Source organism: Phycomyces blakesleeanus (assembly GCF_001638985.1).
Source record: "Phycomyces blakesleeanus NRRL 1555(-) unplaced genomic scaffold PHYBLscaffold_36, whole genome shotgun sequence".
NCBI classification, from domain to species: Eukaryota; Fungi; Mucoromycota; class Mucoromycetes; order Mucorales; family Phycomycetaceae; genus Phycomyces; species Phycomyces blakesleeanus.
In genome coordinates, this window is record NW_017265166.1 from 65,666 (window position 1) to 91,953 (window position 26,288).

Sequence of the window (26,288 nt, forward strand, 5' to 3'; positions counted from 1 at the left end):
GTTGTTAATGAGAAAGTTGAAAATGAAACAAACACAGTTGTTGTAAGTGGTAGAAACAATTCTGTTTGGTTGCAAAGAATCATGGCCCAGAATACAACACTTTATCATCAAAGAGAAGACTTAGAGCAGTTGATAGATGTTCCAGGAATTGATGAAGCTGAATTACAAGCGATTAGTGGTTTACTTAGGGAAGCAATAAATGGTATAGACACTCTTAGAAATGCAAACTCTTCCCGCTTTAGAAATCTTAATACACAAAGATAATAAAAAATTACAATTATGTTCTATAATAATATGTTTTGATAAAAAGAAAAAAATATAAAAAAAAACATTAAGATTCCAAAAGAAACAACAAAAGTAAAAGCTGTCACTGCTTCTACACATCCTTATAATTTAAAGCCCCTTGCGATATAAAAAAGTAGACCCCCCAAGTAATTTAAACTCGGCGCGCAAGGAAATAAGTAAGTACATCTAGCTTGGACATTGAGTTTAAAAAAATTTCAGTAGGTGTGTATACTGACAGTTCTTTAAAGCCTCCAATCATCAACAATAACAAAAAATATGTCTTTAAAATTATGGACCAGTTATATGTTCTTTATTTATTTGGTTTCCCATTCTTATTAGATTGGTAATGATTTACAGTTTTATTTTTATTAGAAAGAATAGAATGTTTCTAAATTTTAAATCTAATAAAACTATTCTATATTCTCAGCTACTTCTTGCTCGGCCGGCTTGTTATATTTGAGATAAAAGATTTTCTACAAAAAACAAATATCTAAAGAAAATGAGATGCTTGTTATTGTTTTTAGAGATAAGAGCAGCACTCTTTGATAATAGATAAAACATTAGTGATGGGTGTGTGTGCGTATTTTAGACAGCAACATTTATATACTAATTAATACTTACATTGGAAGTACCCAGTACAAATGGATAAAGAAATAAAAATTTATAGTAAAGCACAAGACTATGATTTCTTTGACTATAAAACAATAGAAAAGAATTAATATTTGTGAATTGTGTGATAGAATAATTGATTTACATACCAAAGGCAAAAGATTTCTTTGCAGACTAAGATATTATCTGTAAAGTGATAATATTGTCTCTAGTAGAGGATATACATTAATATACAGTATAAATAATATTATTATATGTATAGAAATAAATAAAAGACTTACCATAGAAATGACAGTAGCATGGGATGGAAGTTGTTGAGGTATGGCAAGTTTGTAAAAGTAATATTCATCTATAATAGAGTAGAATAGAAGATGAATACAGTAAAAGATGGCAAGTAGCAATAGTTTACAGATAAGAAAAAAGAGAACAACTGATAGAATCATTGTTAAATGTAAGAGAGAGGGAAAGATGTATGAAAAGAGAATGATGAAACAGAAAAGTAATAACTGACAAGAAGATCAAAATCAAAAAACAATATTTTTAAAACCAAGGAATCAATATATTATATTGCAAGATGGTATAAACCACAAAGAGAAGAAAACAAGAAAAAGATATTGAATTGGATCAAAAAATAATATTTTATTAAAAATTTCTTTTCTTTTATAGATAAAGAGATTTAAAGTTGATAGTAGAAGTTCAGAAAAGTAAAGATAGTACAAATAGAATGATGAGTAATCAAAACAGCAAGAATAAAATATATGAATAAAAATAAAATAAAAATATAATAATAAAAGTACTGGTGTTGTATGGAGATATTGGCAAGATGAATTGTGTACATTGTAGAAGAGAAATGTTACTAACGTGTGTAATCATGATTTCAAATGAGTATAATATGAATGAATATGTTAACAAGGGAAAAGGAAAAAGTATTATGTGCAGAAGGAACATGGAATGGAAACAAGATTTTTTCTGTGCAAGGAAAAATTCTCCTATTACCACCAAGGTCACAGCATCACATCAACAAATCATTGACGTCAGCCTCTCATAACTGGGACAACACATCATGACAAACCGCCAGACAAACCCATCAAGCAGACTGACCTTCTGGTACTGTACACTATAACATGGCCAAATGCCAGACTTGCCCACAACACACATGACAGAGTAACATGTGTGGTACTTTGTTGTGTGTATGGTGTGTACAAGAAAAGCAAGATATGGGTAATAATAAGAATTGAATTCTGTAATAAAGTAGGGTTATTTGAATTGGGAAACGATTGTAATAAAATATAAATTAAATAAAAGAAACTACTTCTAGAAGAGAAAAATAAAAGGAATTTCAGAAGGGAAGGAATATCTAGAACTAGCAAAAGAAAACAAATACTGTTAATTTAAAATAAACTAAGTTAAGAGAAATATTTAGAGCTTAGAAGATTGAAAATTAACTAAGAGAATTTCTAAGGTAATTTTAAAATGAAAAATAAAAAGAAAATTTAATAAAACAAAAATTATAAAATTCGAGGGGAAGAAAAATAATAGAAAATAGTCAATTTTCCATAAAGACTTAACAAAGAAAAACAGTAAATGGAAGAAAAATTCATAAGAGAGATTAGGAAAAGTAAACAGCATCTTTAGAAAAAACGTTTGTATCAGAAAAATTCGATTATTGTTTATTGATTGATTTTGAAGAGTTATTTATACTACTTCTTGGATAAAATTTATGACAAAAATAGGTTGCACTAATGTCTAAAAGATAATTGTAATAAAAAGATAGATAAAATAATTGTAATCATGATTTGTTATAAAAGAAAAATAAATGAAATTATAATATATAACTACGGAGAATGGAAAAGATCAGAAAGAAGTATGTTATAAAGAAATAAAAAAACTACAGTTAACAATTTTGGTAAAGTAGTGTTGAAAGGAAAATATTATATTTAGTGCATAAGAAAAGTAAGAAAAATAAAAGAGGAAAAAACTAATTTTGGGAAAGAATAAAGGGAAGGGAAATTTGTCTTTATAAAATTGGAGAAGAATAAAAATAAAAATATTGAGAAGTCAAATTTTTAGAATAAGAAATAAAATTAATATAAATAAAATTAAAATTAAAATTAAATATAAAATTATAATTGGGGGTTTGAGACTTTGTGACTGATTAAAAAGATTGAAATCGATTGAAAAAGAGACTGGTACTGCAGCCAATAAAAACCACAATGTACCGTGTCACAGCTGACATGTGTGAGGTTTGTATTTGTAGTAAATGTTGATAGGTGATGTTATCATAGTTTTTGAAGTTTGAATGAGTTCGTAGATGTAAAATAATCTCTCTTTTTCATAAGAGAGAAAAAGACAAACTCAAAAGAGAATATAGAATTAAAGATAATAAAATCAATAAGAGAAAAATAAGAGAAAAACAGTACTATTAATTAATTTTGATAGACTTGACTCAATATACTCAGATAATCAAACAAGTAAAATATCAACAGCATTAAATATTAAGAGAACTTGTTGTCAGAAAATAAGATGAAGAAAAATCAATGTTTATTAAATACAAGTATTGTAATATTTATAGTTTTGCAATTGAATTGTTGAATAATTAAATAAATAAAATTATAAAAAAAATAATAAAAGTTATATAATTAATAATCTATTAAATATCATTTGTTCTTTACTATCATTAAGTACAAATAAAATAAAATAATTATGAAGTCATAATCATGAAGATAATTATGCTTATAAGAATATATAATAAAAATAATATTAATTGTGGTGATCCAGACACTCGGATGTTAGATTTATCACATATAAGAACATATTCATATTGGGATAGCATAGTAGCTATCATCTTGTCAGTATAAAATATATATAAACGATTAAGTAATCAGCCCAATAATTATTACAGTTAGTACTGTAGATAATATCTTAAAGATTGTTAAGATAATTATATCATACTGCCGGGTAAACTGTGTTAGATCGATATGGAGCTAATTTAGTAGGAAGTCCTAAAGCTCTAGTATAAAAGAGAAAAGAATAGCTAAGAGCTAAAGAAGTACGATTTATGACTTGATGTCATAATTGTAACACCAACACTAGTTAAGCAGTAAATACACTCTAATAACCAAATATAGTAAAGGAAGAAAGCCTTAAGAAACTAAGACGTAATGACAAGAGCAGATTGTGTTTTCTTATAAAAAAGGATACTTTTTATTTATGAATAAAGACAACTTATATACAGTCTCAAAGTATTTCTATACGTCTCTATTCTCAAATATTTTATTTTTCTATTGTTTCGTACCTGAAATACCACATTAATTCCAAGTTGATTCACTCAGTTAAATATAGTGAGAAAATAATATACAATGTGTGATTGCCTGAAGTTATTGTTAACAGGATAATGCTTTTTTGTTGTACTTATTGGTGTTTTGCTCTACAAATAGAAAAATTACATTCTATTCAGCCTTGGCCGCCGTCAGAAAATCAAAAAAATAATAATAGAATATAATTTTTCTAGAATTACAAAGAATTTTGCAACTGTACTGCACTACTGGACAACCGAAATTTTATTGCTTGTTTATTATTTTATTATAATACTTCTTGTCACAGTAATGATTGCCCGGCTAGCTCAATCGGTAGAGCGTGAGACTCTTAATCTCAAGGTTGGGGGTTCGACCCCCCCGTTGGGCTTCAAAAGTTTTAAAAACACTTATTTTTATCTACAAATTTGTCAGACATTATGTCGTTCCTGATCTGAGATAGTGTCGTTCCTGATCTGGGATGGTCTTCCTTTTACTATAGCAAAGTCAAAAGGTCAAACCCACTGGGGATCGGAGAGTATATGTAAAATCGAAGAGAGGATAAAAAGGTCCTTTTTATTGATAGGAATTGAATTGTCTTATATAGTTTTCTAAACTAATACTGCGCATTATCCGCAGTAAACTATTATACTCTATTTAATTACAAGAGAAGTCCTTTTACTGCGGTTGATGCTCAGAAGATGTTACTGTGGTTAATCTTTACAAGACATTACTGCGGTTCGTTATCTATGAGGTATCTTTGACATACAGAACTGCTGCAGTCAATTATCCCGATTTCTCGGATTCATCAAAATAATGTCCGACATCACCCCCTCTCGAAACTGTTGATCGTCCTCGGTCAACTCTGGTAGACTCTATCATCGAGAACGGCAAGGTGGAAGAGGAATCTATGGCCAGATCACGTCGCATATTGTTACGAGCAGCGGTCGGGTGATACCAGGTGCGGTCGAAATCGTCGGATTTGGCTATTTTGAGGCGGTCAGCATGAACCCAAGAAGTATAAGGGACACCTTCCATTGTTGTGAGCTTGTATATATTCTTATCGAAATTTTTATCTACTACAATATATGGGCCCATCCAGTTATATTCTAGTCCAAATTTGTTTTCATGCCGCAACAACAAATGTTCACCGATTGCGAACTGATGAGGTTTCATGATCGAATCCCATCGTTCCTTGTCTTGTTGGCTGTTGGCTCGTATGGTGGGGTGAAGTCCGCGGACAAACTTGTCGAGGGCTTCTTCATCGTTCATTCCAGGCAACTCCAACTGGATGTCGTGGAACGCGTCGATGTACTCTGCGACCGTTCCTGTTTGGTATAGTCGAGCAAGGCGGTCCCTGGACGTCTGTAGTGAGTAGACTGGACGAAATTCTCCCGACAGAGCCATCTTGAACTCATCCCAGGTTGTTGGATGTTTGTCCTTTACTTCCATGCGTCTCCACCATGTGTCTGCTCTGTCACGCAACAGATTCACTGCAAATTCACAGGCTTTTGTTGCGGAAAAATTGTAGTATCTGGTGTAACGTTCGACTGCGCGCAGCCAACCATCCACTACTGTGGCAGAACGTTCTCCATGGAAGCAATCAGGTTGCTTGATTCGTTCAGCACGGGCCTCCTGCTGCACCGTGATTGCTTTCATTGCTTTGGCGACGGCAGCAGCAATTGCTTCGGCTGTTAGAGTGGCGGTTTGGGGGGCCATTGTTTCTTCTTGTTCTTGTTTGTTCTTTCCTGTTAAGGTTGCGGCTAGTTTTGTGGCTAGTTCGGTCCACTTCTGTTCTCGGGCAGGGGTCTTCTTAATACGCTGTTCTTCAGGGATATGAGGAACACGCCGATTCTTCTTGTAGTCGTTTACTAATTCGCTAGGTAACAAGTCCTGGACTCGTTCTTCAATCTCGAATTGGCTAAGGGTCTTCTTATCAAATATGTCTTGGTGTCTTTCAACCGGATTCATCAAAGGTCTTGTTAGAGGAAAAATAGCTTCAGCTACCAATTGTCGTTCCTGATCTGGGATGGTCTTCCTTTTACTATAGCAAAGTCAAAAGGTCAAACCCACTGGGGATCGGAGAGTATATGTAAAATCGAAGAGAGGATAAAAAGGTCCTTTTTATTGATAGGAATTGAATTGTCTTATATAGTTTTCTAAACTAATACTGCGCATTATCCGCAGTAAACTATTATACTCTATTTAATTACAAGAGAAGTCCTTTTACTGCGGTTGATGCTCAGAAGATGTTACTGTGGTTAATCTTTACAAGACATTACTGCGGTTCGTTATCTATGAGGTATCTTTGACATACAGAACTGCTGCAGTCAATTATCCCGATTTCTCGGATTCATCAAAATAATGTCCGACATCACCCCCTCTCGAAACTGTTGATCGTCCTCGGTCAACTCTGGTAGACTCTATCATCGAGAACGGCAAGGTGGAAGAGGAATCTATGGCCAGATCACGTCGCATATTGTTACGAGCAGCGGTCGGGTGATACCAGGTGCGGTCGAAATCGTCGGATTTGGCTATTTTGAGGCGGTCAGCATGAACCCAAGAAGTATAAGGGACACCTTCCATTGTTGTGAGCTTGTATATATTCTTATCGAAATTTTTATCTACTACAATATATGGGCCCATCCAGTTATATTCTAGTCCAAATTTGTTTTCATGCCGCAACAACAAATGTTCACCGATTGCGAACTGATGAGGTTTCATGATCGAATCCCATCGTTCCTTGTCTTGTTGGCTGTTGGCGGTTACTCGAGCGTCAGCATTTTTGCGAGCCTGTTGGAGATTACGAAGAAAAGGGATAGCGCCATCGGATACGAGGGTCGGGTCGTCAGGGATAGATGTATCCATAAATGGACGTAGGGGATCGCCAGGAATATGAGGTTCGCGGCCATAAGTCAAGAAAAATGGACTGAACCCAGTTGTACGATGCTTTCTGATTCGGCAAGCCCAAAGTGCTGTTTCCAGATATTCGTCCCACCGGTGAATGGCACCATGTACATATTTACATAACATCTGTTTAAGAACACTATTTAACCTTTCACATTTTCCATTAGTACGTGGGTGAAATGCTGAGGTTAATTTATGATGGAGCTTAATTTTCTTAATGTAAAAGCTCAAAATATGTGACATAAAGTTTGCACCACGATCTGTCAGAATTTCGTCTGGGCAACCAAAACGCATGACTATTTCTTCGTACAAAAAATTGGCGATGGCTTCGCCCGTAGCAGCAGGAACAGCACGTGCAATTGGCCAATTCGTAGCGTAGTCGACGGCAACCAAAATCCATCGATTTCCGTTGATTGTAGTGGGAAGTTCTCCAATGAAGTCGAGATGCCAACGAGAGAAAGCAGGGGGGATATCCAATGGTTCCAAAGGGGCATGGTGTATGTTGCGTTCTGCGTTTGAGGCCAATTGACATTGATGACATTTCGATAACCATTCTTGAATTTGACTTCTCATGGCTGGCCACCACCAACGCTTCTTCATTAAATCATACACCGTTGTTTCTCCAGCATGTCCGAAACCATTGTGGAAATTATTTACTAAGTCTGCACGCTTGGCAAACAGTGCAAAACGAATTTCTTGTACCGTGTCACCTATTTTAACGAGACGGAAAACCTTTTGGTCGTGGACCACAAACTTATTGCGTTGCCGATGGAGTAATTCTTTTATGTCTTCTGGCCATTCATCTTTTTTTCGTGCATAAAATTTTGGCCAGTCGGACGTTTGTGAGTCTGGTATGGTGTACAGGTATTCTGGTTCCATTGATTTAATTAATGTTGCATCGTATTCTGGGCCATCGAGACGAGAGAGCACATCAGGGACACCATTGTCTTTGCCCGGTTTGTATTGAATTATCGGGTCGTACAGCTCGAATTCAGAAATCCACCTTATCAGGCGAGGCGTGGGCTTAACCTGACTGCGAAAATACTTGAGTGGTAAGTGATCGGTGAATACAGTGAACGGTTTTCCTTCGATCATGCAGCGCCAAGTACGCAAGGCATGTAGAATACCGAGTAACTCGCGCTCTTGAGCAGGATACGATCTTTCGGCAGGGGAGAGTTTTTTCAATTCGAACGCTAATGGTTTCCAACTTCCGTTTTCGTCTTCTTGCATTAATACGGCACCAACACCAAAATCTGAAGCATCTGTTTCAATGCGGAATGGTTTATCCATGTCTGGGGCAAGTAATACAGGTGCAGTACTCATTTTCTCTTTTAGTAAATCGAAACTTTCCTGGCATGTCTCCGTCCAAACGATAGGCCGTCGTTTTGGTCCTGTCCCTTTAGTTAAGTCTGTTAAGGGCGCAGCAATTCCAGCAAACCCAGGGATGAAGCGGCGGTAGTGCTGTGCAAGGCCAATAAATTGTCTAACTTCTTGTACATTTGTTGGCGGTGTCCATTCTTTTATAGTCTTTACTTTGTCTGGCGATGGTAAGATGCCTTGCGCAGATACGTTGAATCCAAGGAAAGTTAGTTTGTTTTTGTTAAATTCGCATTTTTTAAGGTTGGCAATTAATTTCGCTTCACGTAGTCGGTTTAACACATGTCGTACATGTTCTTCGTGTTCTTCTGGTGTCGTGCTAAAGATTAGGATATCATCCAAATAGACTAAGGCAAACTTATCCAAACAATCTCCAAGAACTTTGTTCATAAGATGCTGAAACGTCGGTGGGGCATTGGTGAGACCAAAGGGAAGAACCAGAAACTCGTATTGGCCATATCGGGTGTTAAAGGCGGTTTTTGGCACATCTGAGTCTTGAATTCTCACTTGATGGTAACCGCTTTTGAGGTCCAAACTGGTGAAATGGTTTGCTCCACGAAGGCGTTCCAAACACTCATCGATGCGTGGCAATGGATGGTTATTGCGGATAGTAACTTTGTTCAGGGCTCTGTAATCAACACACATGCGCATCTCACCATTTTTCTTTTTAACAAATAAAATTGGAGCACCCCATGGCGAAGAACTCGGACGAATTAAGCCGAGGTCTAGAAGTTCCTTTAGTTGTTGCTGTAATTCGTCGAGTTCTCGAGGGCTCATTTTGAATGGCGGTTTATTGACAGGGTAGGCATCTCCAGTGTTTATAACGTGTTGGACGTCACGGTTCGGCGGTAATCCAGGTAAACCGTCTTGGAAAACGTCCTCAAATTCTTTTACTAATTTCATCCAGTGTTCATCATTATGTATTTCTTTTTCTGTCTTAATGTGCAACAAAAAGCATTCGGCCTCCTCTCTCCTAGAGAGTTTCTCAATTTGTTTTGCAGATATCAGATAGTTTAGGTGAGGTTTAGTAGGACGGGGCCCATGAGGACGCAAAATAAATTCTTGTTCATCACGATGTAAAGACCAGCTATCGACATGCCAATCTGGGACGGGTTTAGCCATTTGCAACCAAGTGCGGCCAAGAATCAAGTCGAATTTAGTGGGAAATACAAAAGCATCGATGGTGTCAGTGTATCCATTTAAAGAGAGGTTTAATGTTGCCTTCTGATGGATCTTAATGCTGTGTCCTCCTGCAGTTTCGACTGATCGTCCGGGTATATCCAAAATGTGTGTGGCCAAATGGGCGATCTGGGGTGATACATAGTTTGCACTAGCACCACTATCAATTAACACCAGGATTTGTTGTCCGTCAAGTATAGCGGCGTATAAGGGCAAGTCTGTGTCCACGGCAGCATGGAGATCTTCTAAGAAATGTTGGTCAGCAGTGAGACAAGGGTCACAATTTTCTTCAGACATAGTCTCAGGCTCTTCATTGGTAACATTTGTATACTGTTCAGACACGTCTTTATTAATTTCTGGTTCGCTAGTTTCGCTAATATTATTAGCCTGTGGGGAGGATTTTTCTTCCATTGAACACAACCGACCTCCCGTTACGGTTGTGTTTCGCGAAAACCCTGCTTCTTGCTACGTGCCTCATCTAACTGTCTAATCGCTGCTAATCGATCCCTACAGTTCCTCTTGAAGTGACCAACTTCGCCTCACCAATGGCAAGTAGCCACATTACGTTTCTGAGGGGGGCGAGATCGATAGTTATTACGGCGACCTTGAATCGCATCCAGGTCCATGGGCTCGGGACCACTGTACTGCTGTTGGTACGGCTGTTGGTACGTCTGTTGGTACGGTTGGGGGACGGGTGCGTAGTTGTTCTGTTGCCCCAAGTGGAGGCCACTGGCATATGCCAAAGCGATGTTGCAGGCATCGTCAACGTCGACAGGTCGGGCGGCAAGAACATTTCCTCGTATGGTGGGGTGAAGTCCGCGGACAAACTTGTCGAGGGCTTCTTCATCGTTCATTCCAGGCAACTCCAACTGGATGTCGTGGAACGCGTCGATGTACTCTGCGACCGTTCCTGTTTGGTATAGTCGAGCAAGGCGGTCCCTGGACGTCTGTAGTGAGTAGACTGGACGAAATTCTCCCGACAGAGCCATCTTGAACTCATCCCAGGTTGTTGGATGTTTGTCCTTTACTTCCATGCGTCTCCACCATGTGTCTGCTCTGTCACGCAACAGATTCACTGCAAATTCACAGGCTTTTGTTGCGGAAAAATTGTAGTATCTGGTGTAACGTTCGACTGCGCGCAGCCAACCATCCACTACTGTGGCAGAACGTTCTCCATGGAAGCAATCAGGTTGCTTGATTCGTTCAGCACGGGCCTCCTGCTGCACCGTGATTGCTTTCATTGCTTTGGCGACGGCAGCAGCAATTGCTTCGGCTGTTAGAGTGGCGGTTTGGGGGGCCATTGTTTCTTCTTGTTCTTGTTTGTTCTTTCCTGTTAAGGTTGCGGCTAGTTTTGTGGCTAGTTCGGTCCACTTCTGTTCTCGGGCAGGGGTCTTCTTAATACGCTGTTCTTCAGGGATATGAGGAACACGCCGATTCTTCTTGTAGTCGTTTACTAATTCGCTAGGTAACAAGTCCTGGACTCGTTCTTCAATCTCGAATTGGCTAAGGGTCTTCTTATCAAATATGTCTTGGTGTCTTTCAACCGGATTCATCAAAGGTCTTGTTAGAGGAAAAATAGCTTCAGCTACCAATTGTCGTTCCTGATCTGGGATGGTCTTCCTTTTACTATAGCAAAGTCAAAAGGTCAAACCCACTGGGGATCGGAGAGTATATGTAAAATCGAAGAGAGGATAAAAAGGTCCTTTTTATTGATAGGAATTGAATTGTCTTATATAGTTTTCTAAACTAATACTGCGCATTATCCGCAGTAAACTATTATACTCTATTTAATTACAAGAGAAGTCCTTTTACTGCGGTTGATGCTCAGAAGATGTTACTGTGGTTAATCTTTACAAGACATTACTGCGGTTCGTTATCTATGAGGTATCTTTGACATACAGAACTGCTGCAGTCAATTATCCCGATTTCTCGGATTCATCAAAATAATGTCCGACAATAGTCTTCCTTTTACTATAGCAAAGTCAAAAGGTCAAACCCACTGGGGATCGGAGAGTATATGTAAAATTGAAGAGAGGATAAAAGGTGCTTTTTATTGATAGGAATTGAATTGTCTTATATAGTTTTCTAAACTAATACTGCGCATTATCCGCAGTAAACTATTATACTCTATTTAATTACAAAAGAAGTCCTTTTACTGCGGTTGATGCTCAGAAGATGTTATTGTGGTTAATCTTTACAAGACATTACTGCGGTTCGTTATCTATGAGGTATCTTTGACATACAGAACTGCTGCGGTCAATTATCCCGATTTCTTGGATTCATCAAAATAATGTTTGACAATTATTTTGATGAATCCATAAAATCTGAAGATGGTTAACCACAGTGTCAGATGTCAGAGTTGACATTGGTAACCAAAATCGGAATTTACAAGCAACCAGTAATGGCTGACTTTTTAGGATAAAAGATCTTGACTTCGCCAATTGGTCTTTCACATATGTTTTAGATGTTTAAGATGGTGAATATACTTGTAGAAGATATTACTGGACAACAAGCATCTAAGACATATTATCGTAGCTATTCTTTTAGTCAGAAATCAATTATCATTTTGTATAAATAGTCAAGAAATACATTTAATAAAAAGCATCTTTATTCTTATCTAAAAACTATTCATAAACTTGACAATCCCCAGTGGTATTGATTCTGCGACTTAGTTACAAGTGCCAGAAAAGAAATACCAGATTGAGACTTGACAGCAGTACCTTGTTATGTACAGTAACATCTTCCTGAGCATTAACCACAGTATACACTGCAAAATTTTATTTAAAGTATTATGATATTAGTAGTGTCAGAGTTGACATCGTAGATAGAAATCCTTAAGTCAGATATCCGATTGGTTATTCCTTTTAACATATGCCCTCAATGTTATACCAATTGGTTCCCCTTTTTGTTAACCAAGACATATTATATTGCCTTCCATAAATGTAAAACCAATATGTCTTGGGTAAAATAATTAGATTAGATAGTTTCACTTTGAAGAAATCTATATAAATACTCTAAGATTTATATCAATAAAAAGCATTCAATTCTCTATATTCCTATCTGTTCCTATTTATTCACAATATCCTAGTTGGTGGTGATCTATTATCAAAACTTATACAAGTTAAATTAATAAAAAGATACACCCAGTCGAGACTTGACAGTAGTATAATATTAAGATATTATGTAACATATCAATGATTTGTAGACATCTATTAATATTATCCAGCTCAAAAGAAATTAATTATTTGATCAAATAGTATTGAATACTATGTCTGTTTGGGAATGAAAATGTAAGTTTAGCTATAATATGCATACAGGCACAATTTGTTCCAAGAACAGTTTATAGACTATCACATATTAGGAACAATAAATGTATACTATTTGAAATGGTCTGGCATAATAACAGACGTCTATCACTCAGAATAGATATTTTTTTTTTGATATTTAACAAAATCTATTGGCTCAATTATTTTTAAAAATATAATTATTTATTGGCATGATTTTTATAAATAGATCTTTCAATTGAAAACTAGGCTGCAGAAAAATATATTGCACACATTGATTTTTATTATGGTAAAAAAAAGCCTTATTTATGTTAATAACAGATTCAATATAATAATATAAAAAATATACATTTTTGCTTTAGAAAAGCTCTATATTCTAGACTGTTTGTGTCTACTCTACTTCTAATATTTCCACAGGGTATATTGCTAGATTATTTCTCATGGGAACCCAGTAGCATAAATACTTGCTTGATAGAATTCATTATCTAAAATAAAAGTAAAATATATAATTTAAAGAATTAATATCTGATGGTGCTTGAGAAATAATGCTATGTATTTACCTCTTTGATATAGCCAGATTATTACTATCATTGTGAAGACGTATAAAAATAAAATAAATCATTGGGTTACTATAGAGTATTCTATAAACATACACAGCACTTACTTGGTAAGGATATCTTTATATCATAATTGAAAGATTAAATCATTATATAATACTACACACGTAAAATAAACTTAGTATAGGCTTACGTAGAGTATAGATATATATATAATCACCAGAGTTAAAGTACTTACTTTGCTTTTTCATATTGATTATACAGGAGTAAGAAAAGCTAGCCGTGTCTAATAAAAAAACATGTCATGAGAATGATGCTCTTTATACTTTGCACAGAGTATTGAAAGTGTTTACCATATAACTGCTTTATATATACTATCTAAGAAAATTAGTAATATATATTGTAAAGCTCATATTTAGAGACAAAGTACTTGAGTAGAATTTATGAGTAAAGAAAGGATAGAAAGAGAGAAAATGAAAAATGTAATTGAAATATTTATAGAATATAGAAGATAAGCAGATTTTTCTTTTAAAAAAACCCCCTAAATTGGAATGTACTGGCCATAAAGTTTAATATTGTAGCAAACAAAATTAATTTTAATCCTCAATGTAAGAATGAGCAATAGCTATTAGAAACCATGTCTCCAATTGTAAATGAACAAAAAAATCAGATTTTACTAATAAATAAATCAATTGAATATAATTAATTGTTGAAGATGATAAAAAGTTATATATGAGAGTAAAACTAAAGAAGAGATATAAGAGCTTGATGAAAATCAGGGCATAAAAATTATGCAACTTTTTTTAATGTATGCATATGTATGTAAGACTAAGCATGTGCTTTCATGATGCCAGTATATGCTATGTTAATATTGCTTAGTTAAACCAGCCCAACTAATAAATTTTAACAACACAGCTCCTTATTAACTTTGATACACCATCAACTTAACTACATATTATCTCTTTACTTACACACTGACTATCTTAAATCTTTTCTTCCCAAAGCTATTAAATTATTACACAGAAAGTATGAAAATATCTTAATTGACTAACTTAAATAGAGCAGCATCAATCTATATATTGTCAATTAATTAATATGATATCAACAGTTATAAAGAATGAGACAGAAGTTTACCTATACAAAGAAAACCGATTCTGCAAAGGCATCATTGTCCAAACCATTGATTAATGCGGTCAACAAAGGCCAGGTGGGCCCTGCACATTCTTTACTTGCTCCTAAGTCTGACAATGTAGTGCTCTCAAGAAGCAAGTATGAAAACATTATTGCACTCTTGTCTGCCAATAGTGGTGCTATTAAGACAGTATCTACAGCAGTCGGCACTATTTAAGATAATGCAGCTAATATCATGAACACTGTTGATAGTCTTGTTGCTCTTCATATCAGCAGCCAGCAACCTGTTAGACAAGAATTTTCTCAGAATATTCAGACTGACATTGATGTTAGTTCTACTAGAAATGAGATTGACTTGAACCCTCAACTTCAAATTCAGGATCTTATTGGAAATACAAGATATCTCAAAATATCCATTAGCTCTAAAAACTAAAAAGATAGAATATGTTATTAACAAGTAATTCCTAGAAACTTATTCAAAACCGTTTGAGAAATTTCAAACTTAAGTCGCAAGATTCTGACTGTATAAAAGAAAATGAAGAAAAGCCAATGTAAAATGTCAATGTTGGATTATCAGACATTGTGAATCAACAACTGGCAAATGATTTGATTTATTATACCCACTGCCAACTAGCATCAGCACAAGCAACAACTGTGGTGATCCAGACACTCGGATGTTGGATTTATCACATATAAGAACATATTCATATTGGGATAGCATAGTAGCTATCATCTTGTCAGTATAAAATATATATAAACGATTAAGTAATCAGCCCAATAATTATTACAGTTAGTACTGTAGATAATATCTTAAAGATTGTTAAGATAATTATATCATACTGCCGGGTAAACTGTGTCAGATCGATATGGAGCTAATTTAGTAGGAAGTCCTAAAGCTCTAGTATAAAAGAGAAAAGAATAGCTAAGAGCTAAAGAAGTACGATTTATGACTTGATGTCATAATTGTAACACCGACACTAGTTAAGCAGTAAATACACTCTAATAACCAAATATAGTAAAGGAAGAAAGCCTTAAGAAACTAAGACGTAATGACAAGAGCAGATTGTGTTTTCTTATAAAAAGGGGCACTTTTTTATTTATGAATAAAGAAAAAACTTATATATAGTCTCAAAGTATTTCTATATGTCTCTATTATCAAATATTTTATTTTTCTATTGTTTTGTACCTGAAATACCACAATACCCGCTTGATCTCAAAGAGTCATTCACTATGAAAATTGCTTAATATGAGTATCTCTTAAAGTATTACAGAGTTGAGTACAAAGATACCTCACTTTGTAGTGCCAAAGGAGTCATAAGAAACTCCAAATTAGTAAATGACAGAATCCAGAAGATTCAATCTATAAATCTTCTCAGACAAAAATATGTTGGAAGCAAAGGTTTGGTGACAAGAGGCTCGCATATAATGGCAAGATTTGCTACAAAAGATGGAAAATCTAAGGAAACATATGCTGGTCATATCAAATACATTTTTGTCCATGATTTTTCTCCACAACCCACAGCCACTAATTTCTTCCACTACTTGAACTCACAGCATGTATTTGCTTTTGTTGAATAGTATAAAGCCCCTTACCACCAATTAAAAACTGAACAGGGCATGGTATTGTGTGAGCCGACATTTGTAAAGTACAATTCTAAAAATATTTTGCCAGTTCACTGCATTCTCTTATCAGTTGCAATTGGTGATCATGTATCTGATGATGGTACTGCAAAAGTCATTGTCATTTCTTTACCAAGAAAGCTTTATGCTTAATATTATATTTATTTTTTACTTATTTTTATCTATTTTTAATACAAACACACTTTATATAAGCGCTTAAGAAGAGATAATGGTTAAACAGTCTTTTGTAATTAGCATCGAGCCCATGTAGACATTTTAACAACCAAGCCACAAGGAATTAGCTTTTTTACTGGTACAAAGCGTCGTGTTTTTAACTGGTTTGCCCTTTTTCCTAAGTCTGGAACTGCAAGTTCGTCCAGATGGTCAAACAATTCATTCAACTACAAACAATCGCTTTTATCAGAAAGATATAAAAAAAACAAGTTACTGGCATGTATAATGTATTATCTCATCACTTCTCTAACTTGGACGAAATGCCACACTTTTAACATCTGTCTCTGATTCATCATCAGACGTTGCATCTCTGAAAAAGACACTACTGTTGTCTCTATTGAATTTCTCATCAACTGCACTCATATGTTTATTATAAGTTGTACGGCATCTTTTGTAGAGCTATAATAAAACAGAGTATATCAAATAAGCATAACTTCACTAATAAAGATATAGAGTTTTCTTATTTCAGCCTTTTGGTTGCCTCTTCTGTTGGCTGTATTTTTAGTCTTGGTCATGCTTGAATTGTGCTTGCTATCAGCTAAGCAGTTGTAATAGCTGTTTACAACTATTCTACAGAGCTCTTTTGTTGTTGTGGTATTTCAGGTATGAAACAATAGAAAAATAAAATATTTGATAATAGAGACGTATAGAAATACTTTGAGACTGTATATCAGTTGTCTTTATTCATAAATAAAAAATGTCCCTTTTTATAAGAAAACACAATCTGCTCTTGTCATTACGTCTTAGTTTCTTAAGGCTTTCTTCCTTTACTATATTTGGTTATTAGAGTGTATTTACTGCTTAACTAGTGTCGGTGTTACAATTATGACATCAAGTCATAAATTGTACTTCTTTAGCTCTTAGCTATTCATTTCTCTTTTATACTAGAGCTTTAGGACTTCTTACTAAATTAGCTCCATATCGATCTGACACAGTTTACCCGGCAGTATGATATAATTATCTTAACAATCTTTAAGATATTATCTACAGTACTAACTGTAATAATTATTGGGCTGATTACTTAATCATTTATATAAATTTTATACTGACAAGATGATAGCTACTATGCTATCCCAATATGAATATGTTCTTATATGTGATAAATTCAACATCCGAGTGTCTGGATCACCACAGGTATGCAGTTTGTGAGAGTGGTACATTTCCAAGTATTTGCTTGTTTAGATTGGAACCAGATTCAACAAAAGAAGTTAAGCAAAATATCAAGAGTGAGCTGAGAACTGGTGTATTTTTGATACCAGTTATACTGTTGGAAAGTTTGTTGAAGATTGTAAGGTGATATGGGTTGGCAATAGTGTGGAGGTTGGTTCTGTGAAAATTACTTTTGGAAGCATTCTCAATGAATTTATCCATATATGTTTTTTCTGAATTAATTTTTTCTGTTGGTATTAAAACCTTTGATGAGGCCATTGTATTGTTCGAAGCTGAAAAGCCAGAATCCGTATACAGGTTCAAAGTCCTCAATAGTTTCTTTTAAATGCAAGTGCAGATGCATATTTGGTGAAAGAACATCAGAATCATATAGATCTTCACATTCAATACAGAACTTTTTGAGACTTTGGTGGACATTTTCAATCTCGTTCTTGGTGATAGACGGCTTTGTAAGTAATTGGCAAGCATCAACAAAATATATCCAATTAACATATAATTCATCAGGCAAGTACTTCTTTAACATCACAGGAGAATAAACTAAACACCATGATTTCCATTCATCCGCCTTCAATGAAAATTGTTTCCCAATTTTGCTTGTTATTGCCGTATAGTCTCTTGGAAGTGTCATTTTGTTTGCTTCCTTCTGCATCTCTACAAGGTTGGCGTCAGTGAGAATCTTACTAAGAATCTGTTTATCAACCATTCTTTTTGCAGTTCCCAAGAAAAGGTTGTGCATTGAAACAATTATAGTTGACTGTACTAGTTCAAAGTAGAAAAGTCGATGCAACTCTGACCAACAAACGCCATTTGCAAGCTCCAATGTTTTTTGTGCAGCTGCACTCTTAGTATTTTTCCATATGGTGGCGTGCTCCAGGTTCTCTGCCTTTGTTTGGCCTACCCATTCTGAAAACTTAAATCGAGAGTAGTCAACAATAGTAGTGCCTTTAAAACGGTAAAAGTGGCGATTACACCTATGACAGACATTGGTACTGTTGTGGAAGGTAAATCCGCATGTTTTTCTTGCAGCCAGAATGTTGTATGTGACTATCAGGAGAGCAGCACAGACCAGCACACCAGGACAGCTATGTATATCAATGCTAATACCTTTGTACAAATCCATAAGCTCATCAACAAGAGGACGCAGATAGTAGTTCATCTCATTTGTGCTTGCTTCTTTTGGTCCAGGTATCAACCCCACGAGAACCATATTCTCAACCTTGTATCGTTCTTCTCTTGGGAGGTTGTTAATTGTCAGGTAAATTGCTCTACAAGAATAAGTTACCCCATCAAAGGGTTGGAACCAATTGATGTTAAGGGTCAAAAGCAATGACCGTTCCTTAGAAACAAATTGTATACCTTCACTATCTATAAACTCCTTCCACATCTTGCTGTTATATATATCAAACATTGTGTTTTCGACCTTGGGTCCACGATTCTACTGGTTGATCAATGCTTCGAAATTTGGGCGCATGAACATTTTTTTCAAGGCTTTCTTCAGAGAATTGTATACGTATACGCGTTTTGATGTCAGGCTGTTGGTTTTTGTGATATTGTATAAGGTATATCCGCATTTTTTGGCATTCTAAAATTTCTTAAACTCGCAAGAAACAGTTGGATTGGTTGTATTCTTGTATATACTGTGACAGTCTTTACATGCCACATATCAAGACATGCCGCTTGTCAAATCACTGAATCCTGTCAGATTTTTAAGAGTAGGAAGACTGGTTGGAAGTCTGAATTCTTCTCCGTAGTGCTCGAAGACATTATTGAAAAAAGAGATCAAGATAACAGCACCTTCATCTACAACAAATCTTGAAATGAACATGACATGAAAGACTGCTATCAATCTGTGCCAGGGGTATTTAGGAAGGTTTTCTAATGTATTTGTAAGCAATTATTAATGAGTATTAATATACGTCGAGTTTAAGAAAGCTTCATCTTATTCAAACCTTTGTATTGCTTTTGCTCTTGCTCTTGCTTTTGCTCTTCTTGCTCTTCTTGTTCTTTGTCGTTATCACTTTCATCTGATACTTCAATGTCAGAGGAACATTGATAATTTTCTTCTAATTCAAAAATAGACTCTTCTTCCAAAAGATGTAAGAATGTCTCCACATTCCAGATTGATTCAGATATACCAGTAGACAAATTGTCATCTAGAGAAACAAAGTTAAATTAAAGTACACATCATATTAAAAAATAAAATATAAAATTACATTTGTCATAATCTTCAGTTTGATCTACTTCTATAGCAGTGTGGACAGTATTTGTTTGAGCTGAAATATATATTTCTTTTTTATTATTATTTATATTATTATATAAATATATCTTAGCAAATTTATTTACTAGAGACCTTCATGCATTCAAATTTTTCAACATTTTTTCAAATTGTCAGATACTACATTAAATTACTTTTTAAAGTGGAGTCACTTTGATCAGATGAGACTTTTTATGTATATTACCAGACATATAATTATCACTAAAATTACAAGGAAAGAAATCAAGTATTTTCCTCCTTTTTCTAAAGTGATTTGTAAAGGCAGTTTAGTAGAAGACAAATATAGAAAATTATTGACCAAAAAATTGGAAAAGTTCACCTCAAATTTTTCAAATATTGAACAGAGTAAGAGGAACTTTTCCAATTTTTGTCTGTTATGTTACACTTGTTTTATTTTTAGATTTAGAAAATTTTAAAAGTTTTCTTTATAAAGCAATAATTTGCACTTTTCCAAAATGCATGAAGGTCTCTACTGTTAACAATTTGATCAATAATCTTGTCTTCATCGTTTTGGATATGTCTTTTGGCCGTTCTTTTGTCTGTAATTGTATAGCCAGAGGGATTGCCACTACATTTTGAGTATCTATATGCTACTTCACCACCAGAGATATTTCTTGTGTAATCATATTCCCAAAAGGGCTGTAATATTTGATGTGCCGCTTATTTCCTTTTATGGATCTGCACATTTTTTGTGATAGTTCTGATCAGAAAAAAATATCACGGATTTAAAAATATGTTTTTGTAAATATCAAAAACGATTCAAAAATGGCTCAAAAATAAAATTTGGTTCAAATAATTTTTGGGTTCAAAAAAATGGGTTTTTATTTTTGGTTTATTTTGGATTGAAAAAATAAAAAAATAAAAAAATAAAAAATAGAAAAAATAAAAAATTAAAAAAAACTAGGCTGGGCCATATAATCTGCAGCAGTAGTATACTAGCAAACTAATACTACTGGTTAAAACCGTAGTATAGCTGCTAGCACCAATGCCTGTAGATTACGTGGTTGATATATAGTAAGCTAATATATCTAACTATTTTAAGAGAAAAACAGCATCATAGATGACATGAAAACCAAAGAACTTGAAGTCTTGAGTGCCAAGAAACTTGAAGACACGCGTGCCAAGAGACTCTAAGAGAATAAAAGCAATTAGTAATCATATTTAAAATACTTTTGTCTAAAGATGCTTACCTTTGAGATTCTGCCAAGTCATTCATAATTATAAAGAGCTGAATACCTATGAGTGAGAATATGAAACAGTTAGTATTCTATTGCTTTGTAAGCAGAGTTTATAGTTATTACCTCTTTACTCATTTTGCCAGATGATGAAAGAACTAATATATAAACCAGATTGGTATGATTAATAAACATATTGACATATAAAACTAATTTAATAGCACAAATACCTTTGAAGTGGGAGTACGTAAAGATGATATTGTTTTCATAGAGGCTAGAAACATATTAGAATACCTTATAAATAAAATCATGTACAAACAGTCAACCTTTTGGGGCAAAGTAGAGTGAAAAAAGAAGATGTAAACACGCAAGCTTCTCTTAGTCAAAACTAGTAGAAAAAATTCTAATTGGTGCGCTGACATTAAACATTTGTCTTTGCACTTTTATAAATTCAACAATTTTATGCCAAGTCATTTTTCACCTTTGTCTTATTATTACAATGCAAAATAACAAACCTGGCGAATCTACAATAACATTCAAATCAAAAAACACTTTTTGTGAAGAATGTCAAAAGGATTATGCTAGGCCATCTACTTTGAAAAGACACATGGAATCTAATCATGTACTTTCTAATGAAGGACCCAGTTCTTCAACTGAGAGGGCTGCAATTGATGACTTGACATTGACTCTGAACTAAGCAAGAATGGCAACAACAATAATGACTGAAGCTGAAATCAACCAGTTCAACTGCACTTCTGACAACAAAGATGAAACTGAAGCTGAAGACAATGAGTATAATGGGAAACTTCAAGACGATCAAGTCTTTGACCCTTATTTTGGAAATGATGTATTGGACCATGATAGTTTTTATAACTCGATTACTAACTCTATGTCTTCTTTTGATGATGAAGTCTTAGATGCGGAAAATGACTCTGACACTGCTGAAACTGATACCAACACTGACCCTGCCAATATCGTGGAACAGATCATGAAAGATCCTATTGCAGAATGCCACTCTTTTCCTGATTTGCAGACCATGGTACTTTGTGCTCTTGTTGATGGCAACAATGACATGGTTTCCCAAAGAATGATGAAGAAGATTCTGTTTGCCATGAACACGATCAGCAAAATCCAGGCCGACACCACTGAATAAGGAACATTCAAGCTCCCTAAGTTGAATGCCCTTATGAACTACCACTGGATGAAGAAAAACAGAATCACTGTCTTTCCTTCTACAAAAGTCGATGTCCCTGAATCAAGCCCCACGTCTATACCTGCTTACATCAACATGCCAACTGTACACCTGCGATTTCTGATAGCAAATCCATCAAAAGCTGGAAAGATCACATCTTTGCCTGACTGGACTCCTGACCAATCCATCAGCTTACAGCAAGGTGTAAAATGGAAAGAACACGAGCTATACCAGCAACCGATGCTCACCATCAACAATGCCATTGTATGGGCTGGATTTTTAATGAAGATATATGATGCTGCTGACAATAAACAATTCCTGGTAAAAGATTTCCACACTGCAAACTGCTCCACCTTTGCAAGAGGATATCTAGCTACGATTGACCCAAATAATGTATACTATCTGGACTCAGCAACAAAAGATGTTAAAGTTGAAGACTTGGACACTATTGACTCCGCAGCTTTGGGAGCAATCTATGTTTCTCATGAGCCTACATCTGCTTCTGGCTTGAACGATTATCACTATGATCTTTTGTATAAAGATCATTGTTTTAAATGCCTTGTTTTAGATAGTGCACACGTAGCTAATTCTGGTTTGTATTACAAAGTGAGGATTGCTCCTATAATTTTTTTTACAGATGACACCTCTGGTAACTGGTCAAAGCAGTTCAACCCATATGAAAGTTGGTCCATGAAGTTAGCTGGACTGTCTTATGAAGAACGCTCACTTATCGCAAATAAACTATTTCTGTTGGCCATCCCAAAGAAGAATGATGTTAGCGGTATGTCTCTTCTGCCAACACTCATCAGAGATCTTAAGAAACTTGAGAATGACATTGTTGTGTACTCTGCTGAGGACAATGCATACATTCTGCTTGTGGCTCCCTTACTCTGGATTGAAGCTGACACCCCCTGTCACTCTGAGCTCTGTGATATACTTGGTTCTGCAACGTTGTATCTCTGCCACAAATGTTATATCTTGATCCAAAGAACTGTTCCGTTGAAAGAGATGGAATATTATCTTAAAAGACATAACAAAAGAACAAGGGAACACTATGTTTTGGCTAATTCTACTAAAAACAGAACCACAATAATGCCTGATGTTTTGAACACTGGAAAGCCTGTGAATGCAAGAGCTCTCAGTTTCATTGACCATTCCACAGGATGTTTATTGGACTTAAAATCATTTGACCTATCGAAGGACACACCAATTGAAATTCTTCACGCAATTCTACTTGGTATTGCAAAATACTTGATCAATGGATTGGTGAAAATTACTCTCAAGAAGCACGCAGACAAACTGGAGAAGCTTTTCAAAAGCTTGAAAGAATGTGAACAGACAACTGGACTTTCTCGCAGATTTACCCAGCTCTTGAGACACTGTGAATCTTTTCTTGGTAGAGACTACAAGGTGCTGCTTCAGACTCTTCCTGCTATTTTCCTCAGAGACTTTGCTGATGATGAGGTAATAAAACCAATTATGCCCTGCTTTGTTGAACTTGGTCGACTATGTTCATTGATATTTGTTCGACAGGTTGAATCCCATTTTGAAGAGTATCTTGCTCGAGTTGATTATGCTGTGAATGACTTAATCAAAGAACTTCATACATTTGATATCTGGGTTGCTACCAAAGAGAAGGAACTGACTCAAAAGGACAACTACACACCTTTCTGCAACAAACCGAAGGTCCACTTCTTGAACCATTTGACTGACAACATTAGACGATTTGGACCGGCCCTTAATTATGAAACTGAAAAAGGCAAACAGTTTAACAAGCACATTCGTGAGCATCTTATTCATACCAATCGTTTGAACACCTCAAGAGATGTCTGCTTCAAGTTTGCAAAGCAGATAATAATGCAGCATATCTTTGATGGTGGTTCCTGGACTAATGACAACGGCCAACAAGAATACTCTGGAAGCGAAATTGCAGAATGTCTCAAGCACAACAATGTCGAAACTTTCTGGCACTTATTCCTTGGGGGATCATGACCTCTTGCAGACAACAACAACACCAGCAAAATTGGATCTTTGAAGGATAATTCCTTTGCTGGTTTTGTTTACAAGAACATAAATGGCATGAATCCTAGTATTAGAATGATCTCAGGCCCTATGGTTACGTTTCTTTGTCCCACTGCTCGTATGAGTGAGGAGAGGAAAAACAACTATTTTAAAATAGAATTAACTAGTGAGCGTTCTCTTCTGACTAACCTCAAGCCTCTGTGCAAGATTGATTTAACAAAAGTTAATGATATCACCTATATAGTTAACTTCAGCAAATTTGATTCTCTTTGGTTTTTTAAGCAGTGTGAATTAGCATAGTTTTTTATTAGTATTTCTTAGTATAATTTAGCATAGTTTAGTATTAGTATTTCTTATTATCGTTTAGTATAGTTATTATTATTATTTCTTGGTATCATTTAGCATAGTTTAGAAGTAGTATTTCTTAGTATCGTTTAGTATAGTTATTATTATTTCTTAGTATAATTTAGTATAGTTAATTAAATTCTTTACGTTTTTTTTCGAGTGGTTTGGAATTTATTCCAGATCATATTTTTTTTTTTCATAAAAATCTCTGTCTTTTTTTAAATTTTTGCAAAGTCATTTCATGGTTACTCCAAACAACTCCCAGATTTCCTTAATAAATATTTCGTCCCACTTGAACTTTATTTTCTTCTCTATTTGGATGTTATTTTTTTCAAATCACAATATTACACAGAAGAAATTTTTCTAGACCAATAATATTACTTATGTGCAGCTTACTATCATATTTGGTTTCTAATCTCTGTGGTAGTGTTCATTAGAATCAGCAATGACAAATATTTTTCAGTTGTTTTTCTTTGCAAAAATAAGGGGGTTGGTAAAGAATAAACTATATTATACGCTATTGTATTATTTAAATATTTATTAATATCAAACTGCATGATATCCTTCAGCCAATAATATGCGTTTAAAGATATCTTCGATTGCTCATACAAGATTTTATGGAGTTACAATGTATTTATCATCTATTATGAAAAATAACAGACGTCTGTTAGGCAATAATTTAAGCCCAATTTTGCAGTATTTATGGACAAAGAAGACCATACTTATCTTGTTTTCTTCACTATTACCAACAGTGTATCTGACATAGAAGTCAAGATCCTGTAGTGTTGTTGTAAAACTAAACATTTCCTTTCCATTCTTGGACTTTCCAAAATGCTGCTTAATATTCTCAATATCCTAGTGAATGATAATGACGAATCCATTGTTCTTCAAATTATTAAATATTGTGAAAACATTATTATTATCTTCCAGATGCTTTGTAACAAGAATCATGGCTTCAGAAGAAAGTTTTCGATACAGAGCATATGCTCTATGGTCTTCCACAATTGGATGGTTATGATTTGTCTCACAAGAATGGACTAAAACTTTTCCATCCTTCTTTTCCAAAGCATATATGAAACAAGGGCAACCACTCTTCTGGGTATCCTTTACACGTTCTCTTTTGCACCCAGGAACAGGGGTTTTTTGGTTGACAGAGGCTTCCAAAACAACTTTCTCAGCCTTTCAAGTGTCTCTGTATTCACCATAGTGCTTATAAATCATTCTTATATGGGTGCTTAAAGAAGAATATGTGGTGAGTGCAATATTATGCTTAGCACCATATGCCTTGGTGGCTTCACGGACAGCTACAGTTGAAGAGAATTCTCTTCCAACAAGAAATATTGAGTTGAACTCGGTTAGGGCAGCATTGTACTTCTTTGAAGAAGTCTCACTAACAGTGACATAGTCATTGGTGTTGTTGATGTTGCTCATCTTAGATGTCAAAAGAATTATGCACTGACGTTGTAGTAAAAAAAGGGCAGAAATTTTATTGGCAAACTAAAGAACACTTTATATAGTTCACCCTCCTTCCTCCACCCAAAAAAATGACCATTTGTCTAAACTCGGACCTAAAGTGTCATAATATATTTCCAGGCTGTCCAGGCTGCCCAGGTTGTCCCGCCAATATGACATT

At 35.0% G+C, this 26,288-nt stretch overlaps 10 protein-coding genes and 1 non-coding gene across 11 annotated transcripts; 4 read left to right on the forward strand and 7 right to left on the reverse strand.

Annotated features, from left to right (window-relative positions):
• Nucleotides 1-695: 695 nt before the first annotated feature.
• Nucleotides 696-1,337, reverse strand: PHYBLDRAFT_175185 (hypothetical protein; the record flags this gene model as incomplete). The annotated part of the gene is made up of 4 exons (XM_018437441.1): nucleotides 696-758; nucleotides 907-979; nucleotides 1,044-1,102; nucleotides 1,176-1,337. The coding sequence occupies 4 exons, from the start codon at nucleotides 1,335-1,337 to the stop codon at nucleotides 696-698; spliced, it is 357 nt and encodes a 118-aa protein (XP_018284414.1).
• A 3,168-nt stretch (nucleotides 1,338-4,505) lies between these two features.
• PHYBLDRAFT_t279 lies at nucleotides 4,506-4,578 on the forward strand. Its single transcript has one exon. It is a non-coding gene; the product is annotated as a tRNA-Lys (tRNA).
• A 395-nt stretch (nucleotides 4,579-4,973) lies between these two features.
• PHYBLDRAFT_175186 (hypothetical protein) lies at nucleotides 4,974-6,158 on the reverse strand (the record flags this gene model as incomplete). The annotated part of the gene is made up of 2 exons (XM_018437442.1): nucleotides 4,974-5,296; nucleotides 5,669-6,158. The coding sequence occupies 2 exons, from the start codon at nucleotides 6,156-6,158 to the stop codon at nucleotides 4,974-4,976; spliced, it is 813 nt and encodes a 270-aa protein (XP_018284415.1).
• Nucleotides 6,159-14,087: 7,929 nt separating this feature from the next.
• PHYBLDRAFT_70836 (hypothetical protein) lies at nucleotides 14,088-15,355 on the reverse strand (the record flags this gene model as incomplete). The annotated part of the gene is given in 5 exon segments (XM_018442343.1): nucleotides 14,088-14,167; nucleotides 14,721-14,801; nucleotides 14,821-15,051; nucleotides 15,078-15,143; nucleotides 15,247-15,355. 5 exon segments carry the CDS (start codon nucleotides 15,353-15,355, stop codon nucleotides 14,088-14,090), a joined length of 567 nt encoding a protein of 188 aa, XP_018284416.1.
• A 692-nt stretch (nucleotides 15,356-16,047) lies between these two features.
• Nucleotides 16,048-16,395, forward strand: PHYBLDRAFT_175189 (hypothetical protein; the record flags this gene model as incomplete). The annotated part of the gene is made up of 2 exons (XM_018437443.1): nucleotides 16,048-16,179; nucleotides 16,201-16,395. 2 exons carry the CDS (start codon nucleotides 16,048-16,050, stop codon nucleotides 16,393-16,395), a joined length of 327 nt encoding a protein of 108 aa, XP_018284417.1.
• A 98-nt stretch (nucleotides 16,396-16,493) lies between these two features.
• PHYBLDRAFT_70838 (hypothetical protein) lies at nucleotides 16,494-16,991 on the reverse strand (the record flags this gene model as incomplete). Its single annotated transcript, XM_018442344.1, has 3 exons — nucleotides 16,494-16,643; nucleotides 16,753-16,875; nucleotides 16,911-16,991. The coding sequence occupies 3 exons, from the start codon at nucleotides 16,989-16,991 to the stop codon at nucleotides 16,494-16,496; spliced, it is 354 nt and encodes a 117-aa protein (XP_018284418.1).
• Nucleotides 16,992-18,352: 1,361 nt separating this feature from the next.
• PHYBLDRAFT_102019 (hypothetical protein) lies at nucleotides 18,353-18,889 on the reverse strand (the record flags this gene model as incomplete). The annotated part of the gene is made up of 1 exon (XM_018427654.1): nucleotides 18,353-18,889. A coding segment is annotated over one exon (537 nt), but the record flags the coding sequence as incomplete, so codon positions are not given.
• A 420-nt stretch (nucleotides 18,890-19,309) lies between these two features.
• Nucleotides 19,310-21,133, reverse strand: PHYBLDRAFT_152453 (hypothetical protein; the record flags this gene model as incomplete). Its single annotated transcript, XM_018432920.1, has 6 exons — nucleotides 19,310-19,521; nucleotides 19,596-19,799; nucleotides 19,860-19,919; nucleotides 20,368-20,560; nucleotides 20,972-21,051; nucleotides 21,112-21,133. 6 exons carry the CDS (start codon nucleotides 21,131-21,133, stop codon nucleotides 19,310-19,312), a joined length of 771 nt encoding a protein of 256 aa, XP_018284420.1.
• A 681-nt stretch (nucleotides 21,134-21,814) lies between these two features.
• On the forward strand, nucleotides 21,815-22,249 carry PHYBLDRAFT_152454 (hypothetical protein; the record flags this gene model as incomplete). Its single annotated transcript, XM_018432921.1, has 1 exon — nucleotides 21,815-22,249. The coding sequence occupies one exon, from the start codon at nucleotides 21,815-21,817 to the stop codon at nucleotides 22,247-22,249; it is 435 nt and encodes a 144-aa protein (XP_018284421.1).
• Nucleotides 22,250-22,384: 135 nt separating this feature from the next.
• Nucleotides 22,385-24,280, forward strand: PHYBLDRAFT_175193 (hypothetical protein; the record flags this gene model as incomplete). The annotated part of the gene is made up of 1 exon (XM_018437444.1): nucleotides 22,385-24,280. The coding sequence occupies one exon, from the start codon at nucleotides 22,385-22,387 to the stop codon at nucleotides 24,278-24,280; it is 1,896 nt and encodes a 631-aa protein (XP_018284422.1).
• Nucleotides 24,281-25,270: 990 nt separating this feature from the next.
• PHYBLDRAFT_70843 (hypothetical protein) lies at nucleotides 25,271-26,086 on the reverse strand (the record flags this gene model as incomplete). The annotated part of the gene is made up of 3 exons (XM_018442345.1): nucleotides 25,271-25,510; nucleotides 25,568-25,824; nucleotides 25,858-26,086. 3 exons carry the CDS (start codon nucleotides 26,084-26,086, stop codon nucleotides 25,271-25,273), a joined length of 726 nt encoding a protein of 241 aa, XP_018284423.1.
• Between the last annotated feature and the right edge of the window lie 202 nt (nucleotides 26,087-26,288).